General features: G+C 39.5%; 1 protein-coding gene across 1 annotated transcript in view; it reads left to right on the plus strand.

Annotated features, from left to right (window-relative positions):
• Positions 1-20732, plus strand: part of b4galt1l.L (beta-1,4-galactosyltransferase 1-like L homeolog) — a 72728-nt gene that overhangs the window by 21019 nt on the left and 30977 nt on the right. Inside the window, exon 2 of the mRNA XM_018255526.2 lies at positions 19948-20067. Within this exon, the coding sequence (XP_018111015.1) occupies positions 19948-20067 (120 nt within the window). The remainder of the gene's footprint in view (positions 1-19947; positions 20068-20732) is intronic.

Genomic DNA, 20732 nt, shown 5'->3' on the forward strand with positions numbered 1-20732 from the left:
CCTCAGTACAGTAGCGAGAATCATCAAAAAAAATTCACAATAAGGATTTAACAAAGGTTCATCTTCTACATTATCAAACCCATGTACCTCACTTTGTCAGGGTGTGTGAAGCATTTGATGTATCCCAATATTTGTTGCATTACCTGTCCAGTGAAATGTGTACCTTGGTCGGAGGATAATACCTCAGGCATATCTGCAAACAATCTCTACACTCAGCTTTTTAGCTGTAGCTGCAGCCGAAGCTTTTGCAATGGGCCAGGCTTCTGGCCACCTAGAGAATGGGTCAACACAACCGAGTACATATTCATAAGTACAACACTTAGGTAGCTGTATGTAATCTATCTGCATTATCTGAAATGGGTACATTGATTGTACATATTTGGCTGCGATAGATGAGAACCCGGGGCAAACCACACTCTTGATACTGCATCACACCTCCCCCTTTTTGAAATGTAGGTGAGACCATGTGAGGCAGAAACCAAATATGGTAACAAAGCACAGGGTGCGACAGGGCAATCGCCTAAGCGCAAAAAAGAAACATCACTTTCTGGAGTTTTGCAACCTGCTTTGGTAGTCAGATTAGGCACTACCAGATGGGATGCAATAACAATTAATTGCTGTGAGATCCTGAACAAAACGCTACTCATTCTTGCTGGGCTTTTTAATTGGCAAGATGGGCTTATCTTGTGAATTAACACTCCCCTGTCAAGTAACCCTTGAATGACTGGGCGAATCCCCTCTACTTGTGCCCTGGACAGTGGGTGCTGTAAGATTTTGGGCAGGGGGGGCCCGTGGGTCTACTTGTTTGGACACAGGTGGGATGGATGACATCAACTAGATATCCGTCGGTGATAAAGCCCATACATCATCTAGGACACATTGTAATTCAGGAGATAGGTTCCTCCTTAGACCTTTCTTTTAGTGACAAAAGATTTGCTGTATCTGGGGCATTAGTCATCTCAGACACTTACTGAGGTGGGACAGACACAAACACTGCATCCGGGAATGCAGTATATGGTGCACCCTAGTTTACAAAGGATGTCCCTACCTATGAAACTGTCAGGGATGGGGGTACTGATAAGAAAGGCAGCTTGTGTAGTTACGGGACCCCTACTTGGGCTGAGGCAGCAGGGTTAGTGTCCCAATTCATTTTAGCTAGCAGATGTTGGTAATCCGCTTGACCACACACATGTATGATTACAACTAACATATCATTGCAATTAGGGTTATGGACACTATGGATAAACAAGAGTTCCTGTCCAAATTTGTGTGGATTAGTACGGGGCTGTGGAACGTCTTGAAAAATCCTTCTAAGATTTGGTGCTGTCCATAGAATGAGCTTTCTGTCTGCGTTAATGAGACGTACTGCAGGGACGCCCACCTCCCCCCCCTTTTCTCTAGTTTGTACTGTACGGGTGGGGTAGAGCTTGGCTGCGAGGCTGAGAACTGCCTGTATCAGCGCTGCTGTTTTCAGCACTGAAAGATGAATTGTCTCTTCTCACTAGTCTCTATTTTCTAACTTAACCCTTCTACTAGCAGCTTTTCTTGTTCCTCTCTTTGCTTTCTAGCTTCCTCTGATTCTACGGCACTTTCCTAACCTTCTTCTATGTCACTTTCCCGAATTTCTTCTATGTCACTTTCCTGAATTTCTTCTATGTCACTTACCTGACCTTCTTCTACTGCACTTTCTGATTCTTGCTCTCCCCTGCTCTTATTAAGGGAAACATTCCTAGCATAGGGAGTTGATGGCTCTATGTATGCCATATGAGTTACGACCACTCAACTCTTGTGGGACTAGAGCTTCTAATACATCACTTTAACTTTCCCATTTGATTAGATTATTCTTTGTTTGGACCAAAATTCTTTGTGTAAACATGTATCAACTTTGAACCATGCTTCAGCGGTCTCTACAAGACCCTTATCATTATGATGTACAGAGACAGAGTTGTATCGGCGTCCTATCGACGTCCGGATACCACACGCATTAATCATATAATTCTACTTTCTCGGAAAGAGAATATCACAAAACACAAGCCGGGTAATAGATAGCTCTATACAGGTTCAATAAAGAGCTACAGGCAAGAAAATACCTGTTTTTGCTGGCTGCCAGCAGTCGATTTAGACAACAGGTATGAACAATAATAACAGGTTTGACCAGAGTAAGAAACTAAAAAAATAGGTCTTCCCGTGTCCCGAAGGTGATCAGTCTCCGTCCCCTCCTTTATTGGTCGACTTGTGTCCTTTGTGTCGGCTGATGAGCAGTCAGAACCTGCAGCCCCACTTTGGGCACCAAAATTTATAAGGACACAAACAGTCCTGCGGATATCTATTCCCATCCTAATTAGATTATGGGTGTACACCAGAAGAACCACACTAACACAAGATGTTCAGTATAGAAAAAGCTTCTCCCCATCCTGCTATTTTATCTACCTATGGGTCAACATAAAATCCCCCTGTGGGGCTACTTCTATACACATATTGTTTACACGTTTCTCCAGGATTGGGTGGTGGTAAACCTTTGGAACCTTTGCTTCCCATAGTAGAAATATAGTGTAAATATGTTACAATAAATCTGGAGTTAGATAAAGCTGTCTTGAGATCAGAGTTCCTGACAAAACTTTTATCTATTTCCGAGATAAGTCTTAATATTGCAACAAATTTAGATAATGGGTAAATATAGTGCAAGAAAGCTTAGTAAGGGTAGGTTGTTTTGAGATGAGATCCTGACAAAACCTGACACCTTAGTTCAGCGGTAATCCTTAATCTTGCAAAATATTTAAGATGCAACTAATGACAAAAACACTTACCGGTATAACAAGATAATTATGACATGCACAACATCTAAAGAACAGTACGGAAGCGCTGCAACCTTACAGGGTCACCCGTCTCAAGTAGCAAAACCTGAGTTTACTACAAACTCTTGAGCTTTACCAAAAACTCTTTGTGAGTCCACCACGACTCCTTGGAATTTAACCTAAAATTCCTATTAGGTCCCTTGTCAGGGATCCTCTTTATCTAATAGCCACCAGAGCTATTAGTACCCCAACACTAAACTTAGAGATACAGCATTAAGCATATACGGATGGCAAGGAAAAGATCGTCAATAAGACAGATTTTTACCTACCCTCCATGCCGCTTGCTGTAATCCCACTTCTGACACCAGAATGTTGGGGTAACCGGCTACTGACGCCCGGGGTCACCTTCACAGCGCGTCCATATGTCCTCGGATCCGGGAGCTTGTACAGAGAGACACTAGTAGGCAGTGAGACTCATAACAAGTTCAGTTTATTGGTAGTATTACAATAGCAGGATAGAACAAGAGACAAGAAAAGTAACAAACAAGGGAAAGTTGTGCTCACCACTATACCACTAAAATCATTAGGCAGGGGTGCAATGAGGCTGTGACCACAAAATACATATAGACAAATACAAGAGTCCTCTGCACTCAACCCATTATCAATATATTTAAAGGGATACTGTCATGGGAAAAAATGTTTTTTCAAAATGAATGAATTACTAGTGTTGCTCCAGCAAAATTCTGCACTGAAATCCATTTCTCAAAAGAGCAAACAGATTTTTTTATATTCAATTTTGAAATCTGACATGGGGCTAGACATATTGTCAATTTCCCAGCTGCCCCAAGTCATGTGACTTGTGCTCTGATAAACTTCAATCACTCTTTACTGCTGTACTGCAAGTTGGAGTGATATCACCCCCTCCCTTTTCCCCCCCAGCAGCCAAACAAAAGAACAATGGGAAGGTAACCAGATAGCAGCTCCCTAACACAAGATAACAGCTGCCTGGTAGATCTAAGAACAACACTCAATAGTAAAAACCCATGTCTCACTGAGACACATTCAGTTACATTGAGAAGGAAAAACAGCAGCCTGCCAGAATGCATTTCTCTCCTAAAGTGCAGGCACAAGTCACATGACATTTTGTGCATACTGCTACTGAAAAATGCCTTACCCTTTAAACAAAACATGGATTGTTTGTCCATATATTGCAATATATTTAAGCTGGCCAACTACGTCAAAGTCATCCCATATGTGGCCAGTCGTCTGCTTAATTTTATCTGATTCGTTAAGAATTCTATTGCTTCATTATACATTTTACAAAGGGACTAAGTTTTACCTGCAACTTACTAGCTGCTTTCAAAGTAAAACTCACAAACTTGGCTGCCCTTTTATTAGACACCAGTGGGATCACCTGACTATAGTTGGGAAGGGTGGGAGCTACAACATGGAGCTGGTCACTGCTCCTGTATAAACTATACATTGCAAATATATTGCAATATATGGACAAACAATCCCTGTTTTGTTTAAAGGGTAAGGCATTTTTCAGTAGCAGTATGCACAAAATGTCTCTGTCTTAAATATATTGATAATGGGTTGTATTTGTCGACAAGAAAAGTAACCCTTCAGGAACTGTCAGAGTCAGACCCCCAGGGTTGTGTTTATATATAAACAATAGGTGACCATTTGGTATGCGGGGAAACTGGTTGGGATGTTTAAAATTAGGAGCCAGTCCCACATTAGAACGCATGGTCCCTATATTTATCTGTTTCTCTGGTGGAGCTTGATCCTGTCTTTACAACAAAAGGTTGACTAAGTGATTAGAGACAAATCTTGCTTGGAAATCTTTTCTTAGAAACCACTCTTTGTACTTTGTTTGACTTCCTGGCTAATCTAAACTAGATTTGTCTCCAACTATTGTAAAACGTTACTTCCCTCCAGCAACCTCTATTTGATAGATGGTCATCCCTATACCTAATATATGATAGCTATACATTATACAAACATTATATATACATATATTCACATCTATCTATTACACTAATATCTATATATACAGATACTAATGGAGGTTTTACATATTGTTATTGTTGGTTAACAGTCCTCCCCTTGTGGCCAGTGAGGCTAGGCCACACCTATGACAATAACTGCTTATGTCTCATCTCCATTAATAATTAAATTTTTTCCCTTTGCCATTTGAAAAGTTGATTCAGGCAAATTATCATTCCCATCATGATTATTAATTACATTGCATGTGCAAACAACAGTCCCTTCATACCCATCTCTATCCAAGTATTTGTCATAACCAAATTCATATCCTCATCTTGCAGCATCTCATTCAACTCATTCTCGGTTTTCACCATGCTTTTGCTAATTTGTATCATGTTTGTCCTTCCTGTCTTATAGATTACGTAAATTATGGGACAGGGGATCTATGTTCACATCAAACACATAAAATGGAATAAAATACATAACACTAAACCATACATTGACAATTGTCATTTGTTCACAAATACCCTTTTTAGATATAAAAGTGTTTAAAACACTATCATACGAAAACACACACATAACAAAACATGTTATTGATGGCCATCAAATGTTAGTGCATGCACATTTTCCAAGAAGAGTATTAGAAAACCAACAAAATAAAGTTGCATTTCATGTTACCTAACATTAGTTTAAAAGGCATGTTATTAAGGTAATAAAAACAAGAGTATTGGTAAGGTTTTCATCCACTGCAGAGGCTGTAGACATTTCATCATGACAAAATATGACTGGTCATCTGATTTTCCTAAATAAAAAGAAATACAGATGCAGCCACTTTGGTTTGTCTGTTTGACACAGAATAACTAAACACAGATATCCCATTTATCTCATTTAACACAGAAAACTGCGTCACAACATCCCATCTAATTAAAGCATTCACCATTGTTCACAATGGTGCTTTGGTATGCTAATGGAAAGGTTAAATGCATTAAATGAGTTAAGATGACTTTAGATAACGCAGTTTCTTCAATTAACCCTGAGTCATGACGCATTTATCTCACAAATCCAAGTGGCTTCATCTGTAGGTGAACCTAGCAAGGAAACAAACAAATACAGTTAATATCCACAGTATGGAAATGGGTTACATGTTTGTTGTGTTGCCTTTGGTATGTAAACTAATTTATACTCATTACAAAACATCTCATTACAAACATTCTCTGCTAGTAAACTATTTATTCACAGAGAACAAAATGAGTTCCATTTTTATTACTTACCTACAAGAGTGCCCATTTTATCAAGGTGTTATACTATCCCCCCCCCTTGGGCACCTTGTATAATAAGAAAAAAATATATATATATATATATATATCCCAACTGAAAATAACACAATAAACAAAATATTAATGTGTAGTGCCATCATTTGGGGTGTGGCAAGTAAGGTTGAGTTTTCTTTTACAAAGGAATGGCTTTAAAGTGTTGTTTACCTTACATTATAATTCTAATTTGTAAGGGCCCTTGGATAATTGGCACCTTTGTGACAACAAAAGTTTTTCCCCCAAAGGGTTAACAGTACTTTAAAATTACTCTGAATTTTACAGTTGGTAATTGTAGGAGAGGTTCTATAGTGTGTTTTACTTACCATGTTTTTGAAAGCACCTATATCACAATTGTAATCTTTGACATCTATTAGTTTTGCATTTTGGTCTAGGGAAAACAAGCCACTTAAATCATACACATCAGACTCATCTATTGCATCAGAAATATAGTTTTCTGTTTCATGATCTTGAGTCTTATTTTTACTTTGTGCATGTTTTTCAAATGTATCAGCCGATGAAGAGACTGTGGCTACTTTATAGTTGTTTCCCATGTGCTCTGTTTGAGTAGATTTTACTGCATTTAATGGGACAATCTTATTATATTTTTCCTGTAAGTCATTTAAATCTTTTTTTACATTTTACCATTTCTGTGTGGCACAAATCATACTTAACAACTTCATCCTTATGGGAAAATTGCAGCATGTGAGTGGCCTTTTTGAAATTATTATTTTGGGTCTGTAAAGAGGTTACTTTATTTTTGAGAGAATCAATTTTGGTGTGTAATTCTAATTCTCTCAAAGTATTTCTCCTATGTTTTGTCTTTAGGCCATTTTCTAGGGCATTTATCTTTACAACCAGTAAACACATCATACTAGTGGTGCTGTAAGTCACCTTGCAACTGAGAACCTAAATAAACGAATCTGTATTTGGTAGCAACAGTTTTAACAACAGTATCATACAATTTATCAGTGTGTTTGTGATATGCAGCAACAGTGTCAGTATGATGATGAATAAGTGAACGAAACAGAGAAACAGGGAGTTGATAATTAGCAATAGGTAAAATTAACCTAAACTATAAACTCACCTAAATGCAAATAACCGTATTGAGACTACTATGCTCTGAAGAGGGGCTAGGCCTGTCTTCAAAACCAAGAACTCATTCTTGACCAGCAGAATTAACACAACTACATGCTGGAGAATTCCTAATCCATCCCAATCTTGTTATTTGCCTAACTATACAAACTACCTCAGTTTAAAAGAATCAACATGAAGTATTACATATCTAATTCTACCAACACCCAAAAGATTCCATGCCATGTAATTTGAAATATTGCGTTTAGTAAACATAAGTCTCTTTATCCATGTTCCAGTGCCGTTTAGAAAAGATGGTTTGAACTTATTTATAGCAAAGGCATCTGCAAAGGTATTGTCCCAAGTATAGTTCTTAGAAGTGATGAACAAGAAAACACTATCTTGCTTAAGTAAAACTAAATATATTACTAAATTGGTAACCTTTAAAAGGGTTCCACCCCTTATGCTTAATTGCCCTTGCTTCATATTGTAACTCTTTAATCTTATTTACAATTCCACAAAAAATATTAAACTTTACTATGGTAAACAATTCTCTTAAGAAGATCGTGGTGTGATATTAAAAAAATTTCTGTTACATTATCCTAATCTACAATTGCTATGGCAGGAGATGAAGTAGCAATAATACAGGTACCATATCTATTCTCTGGTAACCAAACATAAGCCCATGTACCACATATAAAGTAGTAGGTAGATTTCTATGTAATTAATCCATAAATAGCTAATTCTATTTTAGAATAGAATAGGTTCCAACACTCTATACCTTTCTTTAAGTTAGTATCTGTCAAATTAAGAGTTGTTGTATAAATACCATCTTCTGCTCGATGCTAAATCCATTAGCTTCATCTTTGGTTGCCTGTAAAAACACACTTAGATCAATCATTATTTTCCATGTGTCATTTAAACTTGTTTAATGCATTAATAGTGCTATTTTCCAAGCCGTATATAAATAATAATAGTTATTGTTAATCTAATTTATGAGCACAAATTGGGAAAACTACCATGGGTATTCCCATTGAATGAGTTAGTCTAATGCCACACACCCAACAATTAGTTCTATTTGCTTCCTTAGTTATTCTTTTTTTTGTAAAATTATGTAATGATTTGATTGTTCATAAAAATTACTTTTGCTAGAGGACATATGAATGAAACCAAAAACCAGTAGTACTCAAAATACAAATACATGCTTGTCGGTAACACTTGCTCTACTACAATTTTACTACAAAACATGTATCTATATATCTTTGTTATGTAATTTTACTGAAGTAGGTGTTACTGATTGCACTTAGAAAGGACCTTCAAACCTTGTGTCCAAGCTGTTCCTCAAGTGTTTTTTAATCACTACCCAGTCACCCGGTTTAAGATAGTGTGAACCAGTATTGATATTTGGATCTGGAATAGAATCAAAAACATATTTGTGTATTTCATTTAGACATTTCAGCTACATAATCAGTCATTTCTGAGTGTGAAGCTTGTAGCTGTTGAGGCAAATACAATCCAATTCTTAGGACTGACCCAAACAGAATGTCATAGGGTGACAGTTTGTAAGGGCCTCTTGGATTGGTGCATATTGAGAACAATATGGAAGGCAGTTAACCCAAGATTTTAATGTTTCTTTAGAATCTATTACATTTTATTTTATATAACACCATTTAGGCTTTCAACCTTCCCAAAACTCTGAGGGTTATTTTTTATTTAAGACATTATCTGCCCTGTAAAATGTGTACCCCTGTTACTTTCAATGTAGGTTGGGAAAGAATACCTACAGATTACCTCATTTAAAGTTTCTTAGCAGTTGCTTTTGTTGTAGCCTTAGCAACTGGCCATGCCTCAGGCCATCCTGAGAACATGTCAATACATACTGGTACATATTCATATGTACCTACTTTATGCAGTTGGCTGTAGTCTATTTGTAATCGCTGGAAGGGTTATTCTGATTAAGCAAAGTGCCATTTGGGAGATTTGACTACCTGACCAGGATTATGACGTAAACAAGTAACACAAGAAAAACATATTTTGCAAAAAATGCTGGAAATGCAGGGTGTGTGAAGCATTTGATGTATCCCAATGTCTTTACAGATTTGTTGCATTACCTGTCCAGTGAAATGTGTACCTTGGTTGGAGGATAATACCTCAGGCATATCTGCAAACAATCTCTACACTCAGCTTTTTAGCTGTAGCTGCAGCCGAAGCTTTTGCAATGGGCCAGGCTTCTGGCCACCTAGAGAATGGGTCAACACAACCGAGTACATATTCAGAAGTACAACATTTAGGTAGCTGTATGTAATCTATCTGCAATATCTGAAATGGGTAAATTGATTGTACATATTTGGCTGCGATAGATGAGAACCTGGGGCAAACCACATCTTGATACTGCATCACACCTCCCCCTTTTTGAAATGTAAGTGAGACCATTTGAGGCAGCAACCAAATATGGTAACAGAGCACAGGGTGCGACAGGGCAATCGCCTAAGCGCAAAAAAAGAAACATCACCTTCTGGAGTTTTGCAACCTGCTTTGGTAGTCAAATTAGGCACTACCGGATGGGATGCAATAACAACTTTATTAATTGCTGTGAGATCCTGAACAAAATGCCACTCATTCTTGCCGGGCTTTTTAGTTGGCAAGATGAGCTGATCTTGTGAATTAACACTCCCCTGACAAGTAACCCTTGAATGACTGGTTGAATCCCCTCTACTTGCGCCCTGGACAGTGGGTGCTGTAAGATTTTGGGCAGGGGGGGCCCGTGGGTCTACTTGTTTGGACACAGGTGGGATGGATGACATCAACTAGATATCCATCGGTGATAAAGCCCATACATCACCTAGGACACATTGTAATTCAGGAGGTAGGTTCCTCCTTAGACATTTCTTTTAGTGACAAAAGATTAGCTGTATCTGGGGCATTAGTCATCTCAGACACTTACTGAGGTGGGACAGAAAAACACACTCCATCCGGAATGCAGTATATGGTGCACCCTAGTTTACAAAGGATGTCCCTACCTATGAAACTGTCAGGGATGGGGGCACTGATAAGAAAGGCAGCTTGTGTAGATACGGGACCCCTACTTGGGCTGGGTCAGCAAGGTTAGTGTCCCAATTCATTTTAGCTAACAGATGTTGGTAATCTGCTGGACCACACACATGTATGATTACAACTAACATATCATTGCAATTAGGGTTATGGGCACTGTGGATAAACAAGAGTTCCTGTCCAAATTTGTGTGGATTAGTATGGGGCTGTGGAATGTCTTGAAAAATCCTTCTAAGATTTGGTGCTGTCCATGGAATGAGCTTTCTGTCTGCGTTAATGAGATGTGCTGCAGGGACGCCCACCTCTGCCCCCTTTTCTCTAGTTTGTACTATACGGGCGGGGTAGAGCTTGGCTGCGGGGCTGAGAACTGCCTGTATCAGCGCTGCTGTTTTCAGCACTGAAAGATGAATTGTCTCTTCTCACTATTCTCTATTTACTAACTTAACCCTTCTACTAGCAGCTTTTCTTGTTCCTCTCTTTGCTTTCTAGCTTCCTCTGATTCTACAGCACTTTCCTGACCTTCTATGTCACTTTCCTGAATTTTTTCTATGTCACTTTCCTGAATTTCTTCTATGTCACTTACCTGACCTTCTTCTATGTCACTTACCTGACCTTCTTCTACTGCACTTTCTGATTCTTGCTCTCCCCTGCTCTTATTACAGGAAACATTTCCATCATAGGGAGTTGATGGCTCTATGTATGCCATATGAGTTGCAACCACTCAATTCTTGTAGGGCTAGAGCTTCTAATACATCACTTTAACTTTCCCATTTGATTCGATTATTCTTTGTTCGGACCAAAATTCTTTGTGTAAGCATGTAGCAACTTTGAACCATGCTTCAGCGGTCTCTACAAGACCCTTATCATTATGATGTACAGAGACAGAGTAGTATCGGCGTCCTATCGACATCCGGATACCACACGTATTAATCATCTAATTCTACTTTACTCGGAAAGAGAATATCACAAAGCATAACACAAGTCGGGTAATAGATAGCTCTATACAGGTTCAATAAAGAGCTACAGGCAAGAAAATACCTGTTTTTGCTGGCTGCCAGGATTCAATTTAGACAACAGATATAAACAATTATAGCAGGTTTGACACGAGTAAGAAACTAAAAAAACAGGTCTTCCCATGTCCCGGAGGTGATCAGTCTCCGTCCCGTCCTCTATTGGTCGACCTGTGTCCTTTGTATCGGCTGTTGAGCAGTCAGAACCTGCAGCCGAACTTTGGGCACCAAAATTAATAAGGACACAAACAGTCCTGAGGATATCTATTCCCGTCCTAATTAGATTAGGGTGTACACCAGAAGAACCACACTGACACAAGACGTTCAGTATAGAAAAAGCTTCTCCCCATCCTGCTATTTTATCTTCCTATGGGTCTACATAAAATCCCCCTGTGGGGCTACACCTATACACATATTGTTTACACGTTTCTCCAGGATTGGGTGGTGGCAAATCTTTAGTACCTTTGCTTCCCATGATAGGAAAATTTCATAAAATTATAATATAAATGGGTTGCAATAAATCTGGAGTTAGATAAAGCTGAGATCAGAGGTCACGACAAAACTTTTATCTATTTCGGAGATAAGTCTTAATATTGCAACAAATTTAGATAATTGGTAAATATAGTGCAAGAAAGCTTAGTAAGGGTAGCCTGTTTTGGGATGAGATCCTGACAAAATCTGACACATTAGTTCAGCGGTAATCCGTAATCTTGCAAAATATTTAGGATGCAATTAATGACAAAAACACAAAAACACTTACCGGTATAACAAGACAATTATGACATGCACAACATCTAAAGAACAGTACGGAAGCGCTGCAACCTTACAGGGTCACCCGTCTCAAGTAGCAAAACCTGAGTTTACTACAAACTCTTGAGCTTTACCAAAAACTCTTTGTGAGTCCACCACGACTCCTTGGAATTTAACCTAAAATTCCTATTAGGTCCCTCGTCAGGGATCCTCTTTATCTAATAGCCACCAGAGCTATTAGTACCCCAACACTAGACTTAGAGATACAGCATTAAGCATATACGGATGGCAAGGAAAAGATCATGAATGAAACAGATTTTTACCTACCCTCCATGCTGCTTGCTGTAATCCCACTTCTGACACCAGATTATTGGGGTAACAGGCTACTGACGCCCGGGGTCACCTTCACAGCGCGTCCGTACGTCCTCAGATCTGGGAGCTTGTACAGAGAGACACTAGTAGGCAGTGAGACTCATAACAAGTTCAGTTTATTGGTAGTATTACAATAGCTTATATGGAACTCAAGGACAAAGAATATTCCAAAATATTGACGTGTTACATGCGTGTAATATAACCTTGGATATACAGCTGCGAAAAATATGTTTATGCTATTGCTAAGTACTGGCATGAGGTTTGGTCAGCAGAAGGGTCCGCTTCAGGATCCGGCCATCCGTCCCAACCTTTATCAGCCATGCTAGTGTTGAGAGGGGTTCCCTTCTAGAGATGTCGCGAACTGTTCGCCGGCGAACTTGTTCGCGCGAACATCGGGTGTTCGCGCTCGCCGGAAGTTCGCGAACGTCGCGCGACGTTCGCCATTTTGGGTTCGCCATTGTTGGCGCTTTTTTTTGCCCTCTCACCCCAGACCAGCAGGTACATGGCAGCCAATCAGGAAGCTCTCCCCTGGACCACTCCCCTTCCCTATAAAAACCGAAGCCCTGCAGCGTTTTTTCACTCTGCCTGTGTGTGCTGAAGAGATAGTGTAGGGAGAGAGCTGCTGCCTGTTAGTGATTTCAGGGACAGTTGAAAGTTTGCTGGCTAGTAATCGTTTTGATACTGCTCTGTTATTGGAGGGACAGAAGTCTGCAGGGGTTTGAGGGACATTTTAGCTTAGGTAGCTTTGCTGGCTAGTAATCTACCTTCTACTGCAGTGCTCTGTATGTAGCTGCAGTGGGCAGCTGTCCTGCTTCTGATCTCATCTGCTGACTGCTGCAATAACAGTAGTCCTTGTAAGGACTGCTTTTATTTATTTTTTTGTTGTTTTACTACTACTACTACTACTACTATAAGAGCCCAGTGCTATTAGTCTAGCAGTGTTGGGGAGTGGGACTGGTGTGCTAATCTGCTGCTCCTAGTAGTTCAGCAGCACCAACTTTAATTTTTTTTTTTAATATTCATTTTTTTTTATTTTACTTTTTTTTATTTTACTACCGCTGTAGTAGTGTATAAGTTGACCTTTTAGGCATTATTTGCCCTGTAGGCATTATTTGCACACTGTTTTCTTCAACCCGCCATCTAGCTGTGTGACCTTGTTCACATTCTGTCTAAATATCCATAATATTACCGTCTCCAGAAAAAACACCGGAGTGACTTTTTTCAAGCAGCATTCATATATTTTACGTAATCCGTATCCACCGCTGTAGTAGTGTATACGTTGACCTTGTAGGCATTATTTGCCCAGTTTTTTTGGCCGCAGCCACTGAAGCACAGAGGCCAGAAAAAATATGCCATATAAATGCTGAAAATAGTCATTTTTTGCCATATACGTTGAGTCAACGTATGGCAAAAAATGACTATTTTCAGCATTTATATGGCATATTTTTTCTGGCAACTGTGCTTCAGTGGCTGCGTCCAAAAAAACTGGGCAAACAATGCCTACAAGGTCAACGTATGGCAGTTGTTTAAAGAGAACAGTAGATTACTAGCCAGCAAAGCTACCTAAGCTAAAATGTCCCTCAAATCCCTGCAGACTTCTGTCCCTCCAATACAGAGCAGTATCAAGCAGATTACTAGCCAGCAAACTTACTATCATCTGTCCCTGAAATCACTAACAGCTCTCCCCCTACACTATCTCTTCCAAGCACACACAGGCAGATTTTTCAGATACATTTTTGCCCTTGATCCCCCTCTGGCATGCCACTGTCCAGGTCGTTGCACCCTTTAAACAACTTTAAAATCATTTTTCTGGCCAGAAATTTTTTTTTTAGATGTTAAAGTTCGCCTTCCCATTGAAGTCTATGGGGTTCGCGAACCGTTCGCGAACCGCTCGCGTTTTTGCGCAAGTTCGCGAATATGTTCGCGAACTTTTTTTCCGACGTTCGCTACATCCCTATTCCCTTCTTTTCTCCAAAAAACAGTAAACTTGTACCTGCAGCCGCAGGATAGAGTCGACAAGTTTTAGTGAAAGTCCACACAGGATGCGGCCACAGCCGTGGACTGGCAGAATTTCGGGCACTGATGAACAGGACTGTTGTTTAGGCAATCCGACGTCTGCAGTGTGAAGTGGTATGCTTGTACTGGGTACTGCTGAAGAGTGGAGGACACAGGCTAAAGTCCCTTAGCAGCCGCTAAGCGTGTTGCGTGTTGCGGTGACATGACGTCAGGGACCGCCTTTTCCCTTAATTAGTTCTTGCGCAAAGACAAAATAGCGCCTGTGAAATCTCGCAAGGGCACTATTGGTGCCAGTGAAAGTTAACAGTTGGGAAAAACTAAAACGCCAGCGAAGTTTCGACTGACGAGGATGAGAGTGGCGCAGGCAAAAAAGGGTAATCGGGAAAACCTCCAAGCCCGAACCCACGGCCTAATATGCATTTGCACTGAGAATAGAAACTGTGTGCAGGACTGCCTTTTGCCTATCGGGTCCGGCAGCCTGTCGGTAGTGCAAAATAAAAAATATTTCTAATATAGTTACAGTAATTAGCCAAAAAATTTATTTCTAAAGACTGGATGTGTAACATAATAGCCTGAACACAACTTCCTGCTTTTCAGCTCTGTAACTCTGAGTTAGTCATTGACTTTAAGTGGGGCCATAACTGTTCAGTGACTTTGCAATTGATCCTCAGCATCCAGCTCAGATTCAAAAGCAACAGTTATGACCCATGTGCCCCCTCCTCAAGTCACTGATTGGTTACTGCCTGTTAAGTGAAAACCAAAAGAGCTGAAAAGCAGGAAGTATGACATTATGTTGACATCAGTCACTGCAGCCTTTATACATTACGCTTTTGGCTAACTAACTGCATTGAACATTTTTTTGCATAGCATACCTATTTACCCAGTTTTCGTTTTTAAAATGACAGTGTTGGTCCTTAACAAATATATATATCTATATCTATATATATATATATATATATATATATATATATATATATATATATATATATATATATATATATATATATATATATATATATATATATATATATATATATATATATATATATAGATTTGCTCATAAGGATCCGCACACCAAAATTCTTTCATCAAAACTCAGTGCTTTATTCGGTACATTGATCCGACGTTTCGGCCCACATTAGGGCCTTTTTCAAGGATAATGCATGTACAACAAAATGGTGCTTTTATACCACTCCCCCATTTGAATCTGGCGCCAAAAATGACGTCATTAAACCCCAAAAGAATGTTTTCCCATCACCATAGTCCTTTAACTTGTATATTCCACGTATATACTTTTTCACCACTAGGTGGCATAGGTGCTCTGTGTGTATAGTCCATGACGTGTCAAGTTAGTGCTGTTATCTGCAAAAGTGTATACAAATAATATACATAGTATCAATTTAACGACATTGAAAAAGAAATAATGTGGCTCAGTCTTTTGTTAAAAAATGTTACAATAAATTGGCCTTGAATCAACGTTTTCTACTTTGTAATTTTATGTGTCGTTTCTTGATTTGCCAGACCACTTGCGTGGAAGTCAGATGTTATTACAGAAAGCAATTCAGCACCAATTGGCCATTTAACCCCCGTGGAGCCACACAGTCTAGCTCATATATCCAGTAAGCCTCTCTTCTCAATAGGGCCTTATTGTAGTCACCCCCTCTCGGTCTCATAGGTACATGGTCTATTGGCATGCATCTAAAGGAAGAGGGGCTGTGCCTAGCTTCTGCCCAATGTTTAGCAACTAGCTGTTGCGATATGTCTTGTTTCTTTTCCTTTTTGTCTTTCTCACTCGTGACTGTGTCTAATGCTGCTCTGATGCTCGATCTGTGCATCCCAATGCGTTCTTTCAGTTGTCTAATTGTCTTGCCACAATAAATTAGACCACAGGGGCATTTGATGATGTACACCACCATTGTCGTGGTGCACGTCATCCTTTGCTTTATTTTATATCTCTTCCCTGTTTGGGGATGATGAAAGTCATTTCCTGTTATCAGGCTGCTGCACATAACGCAGCCGCTGCATTTGTAGACACCTGGTTTCTGCGTGAGAAAGTGATGTTTTTGTGGTTTTATATATTTCTCTAAGGGGTCTGAAGGGCTTAAGCTTTCCCTTAGGTTTCTCGCCCTCCTGTAGCTCAATCTCGGTTTGTTGGGTAATTTTTTGTTCAGGCCCTCATCACTTGTTACTATCGGCCAATATTTGTTCAGGCATTGGTTCATGTAATTGGACTGTACCCCATACTGGCTCACATAGTAAACCTCCTTAGACACACCACTGTCCATTTTTTCTATTTTGCTATTATTGCTAAGAACAATTTTGCGATCTAGGTTTAATGCCCATTGCTTAATATCCGCAATCAATTTGGGGGGGTAGCCTCTCTCTAAGAACTTATCTCCCATGGTTTCTAAGTCTTGGGCTCGTTTGCTAGCATCGCTGTTAATCCTCACCACTCTCAGCATTTGGGACTTAGGCAGTGAGTTTAGTAGATGTCGTGGATGGTTGCTATGGTAGTGGACAATGGTGTTTCTGTCGGTAGGTTTTACATACAAACAGGTTTGTAACTTGTCCCCCATTTTGTATATCTTCACATCCAAAAATTCAATTTCATTACTGTCATGTTTTAAGGTAAAACGCACAGGACTATCGAGTTCATTGAGGCATTTTACAAAGTTGGTCAACTCTTCCGTCGGTCCTAGCCACACAAAAAAGATATCGTCTATAAAGCGTCTGTAGAATGCCCCAAATTTTTTAAACATGGGATGGCTCAGTATATGAGTGCTTTCATAGACGTGCATAAATGCATTGGCATATACAGGCGCGACCTTTGACCCCATGGCTGTCCCAGTGTGCTGTATATAGTAATTATTTTCAAATTTGAAGTAATTATTATGTAAAATGAATTCGAGGAGGGATACAGTAAATTCAATGGGGGGCCCAACATATAGCTCGTTGCCTGTGATCAAATCGCGTACAGCCTCTACACCTGCTCTGTGTGGGATGCAGGTGTAGAGGCTTTGTACATCCATCGTGACTAAGGTCAGATTCTCCAATGTGCAATTAATACTTTCTACCACCCTTAAAAAATCATTGGAGTCTTTTAAGTAACTCCCGATGTTTTGTACACAGGGTTGCAGTAGAAAATCCACATATTCGGCGATATTTTCATTGAGAGATCCGTTGGAGGATATGATTGGGCGTCCTGGTGGCTTAGAGCTATTTTTGTGGATTTTGGGTAGGGTATATATAACAGGTCTGGTAGGGAATTTGGGCAAGAAATAATTCATCATTGGTTCAGTAATCCAATAATTGGTTACTGCATTACTCAAAATGTTTTTCAATTCTTCCTGAAGTTTGGCAGTGGGGTCGCCTGTCAATTTTCCATAGCTCAAAGTGTCACTTAATTGGGTCAGGAGCTCGTTTTTGTAATAACTATAATCGAGTATTACTACTCCACCACCCTTATCTGCACTTCTAATTAATATATTTCTATTTTCTCTGAGCGTTTTCAAGGCCTCCCTCTCTGCTCCTGACAAATTCCCATACCAGCGGTGTTTAGTCTTATACCACTTAGCCATATCTATGTCAAGCATCCGATTAAATGTTTTAATCGAGGGGTTGGTGCTAAATGGGTCATAGGTGCTTTTTGTTTTGAATCTTTGTTCACCTGGGGTAGGGTTTAAATCATTTGGGGTTGCACTTATACTGTTAGGAGTGACACATATATCCATTGCAGAACTGCCCACATCAACATTCCCCAAATTACGTCCAAATTTTTCCTTCAGTCTTATTTGTCTCGCCAGCTTGAAATTGTCAATAGTGTGCATAAAAGGATTAGCACTCACCACAGGTACGAAACCCAGTCCTTTCTCCAGCAGCGTTCTTTCGGCTTCTGATAGCTGGTGTGATGATAAGTTGAAGATCAGACTTTCTTTTTCTCCCTGGTCTGCTTCATCCGTGATCGTGTTGCCGCTGGTGTGATGTCCTTTACCCCTGCGGGTGGCCTTCCAGGGTCTTTGGGCCGTGCGCCTTCCTCTAAAAAAGAAGGAGAACCAGATGGGCATGTTGCTCCTGGTGCGCTTGTCTCTCCTTCACTCTCCGATTGTGCGCTGTCTGTGCGTTGGCCTGGGGATCTCCGCGATCTCCACTCCTGCCTACGTCTTCTGGGCTTGTATGTTCCTCCCTGCTGCCACCGGTAAACCGCGCCTTCACGGTAATCCTGCAGGACCTTCAGGCGCTTCGCGTTTTTATTAGGCAAAGTAGAGATCGCACTCGCAGGACTTACTCATAATAAAGTAGCTTTATTGTGGACAGGTGCTGACGTTTCGGCTGAGACAACAGCCTTTCTCAAAGTGAAAAAAATCTCACAAACACGGATATAAATACACAGTGTGGCGGGAACAAAATCGAGGCCTCGTTTCACTTTTGATTTATTTTTTCGTATGAGGAGGGTGAGTCGATCACTCGCTATTTTTATCTCTATTTTGATTTATTTTCACCTCGTGTTTTCTTTTTCTTTTTTCTTTTTCTTTTTTATATATATCTTTTATTATTTGTATATATATTTTTTCCTCTGTTCATTTTTTATATGTTATATCTGCTCTCTTGTTTTCGTGATATATGTTATATCTGTTCTTTTGTTTTCGTGTTCTTTTAACTTTTGTGTTATTCTTTGTTCCTTTGCTAATCTTTCGACTTTATACCTCCATGTAGCACCTTGAATATATCTAGCCGTCCTCCCGGTAGCTATGTAACAGCATCTCGTAACAGATATTTACTCTAGTTACTTTGTAATTGTTTTTACATTGTGTCCATGTTTCTTTCAACACGTTGCTATGTAGTTCTAGAGTAGGCAACACACAAGTAGCGCTGTTACAGGACTTATCAGTCCTTGAACCTTAGTATGATTATTCACGCAGGTGTATAATGGTTGCGCTTAATTATAAATTGGGATACCTGTTCTGTTTATTTATTTGGATGTTTCTTATTGTTTATTTGTTTATTTTATAAGCATTTTTGATACTCCTAACTGTGATTGATGTCCTCCTTTTTCGATTTATGCAACAATTTGCTTTTTCACTTAAGTTGATGTAGCCGTATTCTCTCCCCTTTTTGGACACGTCACTTCCTCTGCCACCGGTGTGTTTTTTGTAATTTGATTTTGTTCCCGCCACACTGTGTATTTATATCCGTGTTTGTGAGATTTTTTTCACTTTGAGAAAGGCTGTTGTCTCAGCCGAAACGTCAGCACCTGTCCACAATAAAGCTACTTTATTATGAGTAAGTCCTGCGAGTGCGATCTCTACTTTGCCTAATAGATGTTACTGAACCAGGACTGCACCCAGGCAAGCTAAACCTCCATTTCGTGAGTGCCGGTTCTCCTGCTTTACATATATATATATATATATATATATATATATATATATAGGCAGAAGGATCTACACTCCATATGGTTGAAAAAATTAAATATATCAGCAAAAATCAAAAATAAATATTTAATAAAACAGAACCGTATTGCACTCATTTTTCTTTGATTTCATTCCTTTATTTCTATATTTCATTTATATCATTCCTTTTCAGTTGACTTTGCGGAATACAAAAATGAATTATTTCACCTCACGAGTAAATATGAAATTGAGAAGGTTTCCACAGATCAGCATGAAAAATCAGCAGCAGGTCCAGAAATGCCACCTGATGCAGGTAAGCGAAAGTCCTAACTTTGATGCAATATAATCAGATCATTATAAATGAAAAGATTATATACTATACTAATCTTTCTGTGGACGAAAAAATAATGGCTGTGCATTCAAGGCAGAATTACCTTAATTTTAGTGTATTCACTGTGGCACTGTGGTGTAAAGCCAATGACATGCAGGGAAGGTAATGAAAAAAATTGCAACAGAATCAGTAACCCACAACAACAAAGCTCTTTAATACATTACAGGCGTGGGATCTGTTATTCTAAAAGCCCTTATTAAGCAAATGATTTTTAAAATGATTTCCTTTTTCTCTTTTTTTCTTTCTAATAAAATAGTACTTGTACTTGATGGTAACTAAGTTGTATAAATTCATACTGGTTGAAAAACAACGGTATTACAAATTTACCGTCAATATATTAGCCAGTAAATATGTAATCCCTGGTCCAACTCAGATCCGCTCCTCTTCCCAGCTCCCGATCTCACATAATCTAAGGGCTGCAGTCCCTTCCTGACGAAACTCAGTGACTCTGCCCCATAATATCATAATCCCGACCCTGAAACATCATAACCCCCGCCCCCTCTCGGAACCACCCCCCCACCCTCTATGGCACAGGCCGATAGGGTCAGATCTAAAAGGTGGCAACGCTAATCCTGGGAAAAGATCAA

Source organism: Xenopus laevis, chromosome 1L, assembly GCF_017654675.1.
Source record: "Xenopus laevis strain J_2021 chromosome 1L, Xenopus_laevis_v10.1, whole genome shotgun sequence".
Taxonomy (NCBI): domain Eukaryota; kingdom Metazoa; phylum Chordata; class Amphibia; order Anura; family Pipidae; genus Xenopus; species Xenopus laevis.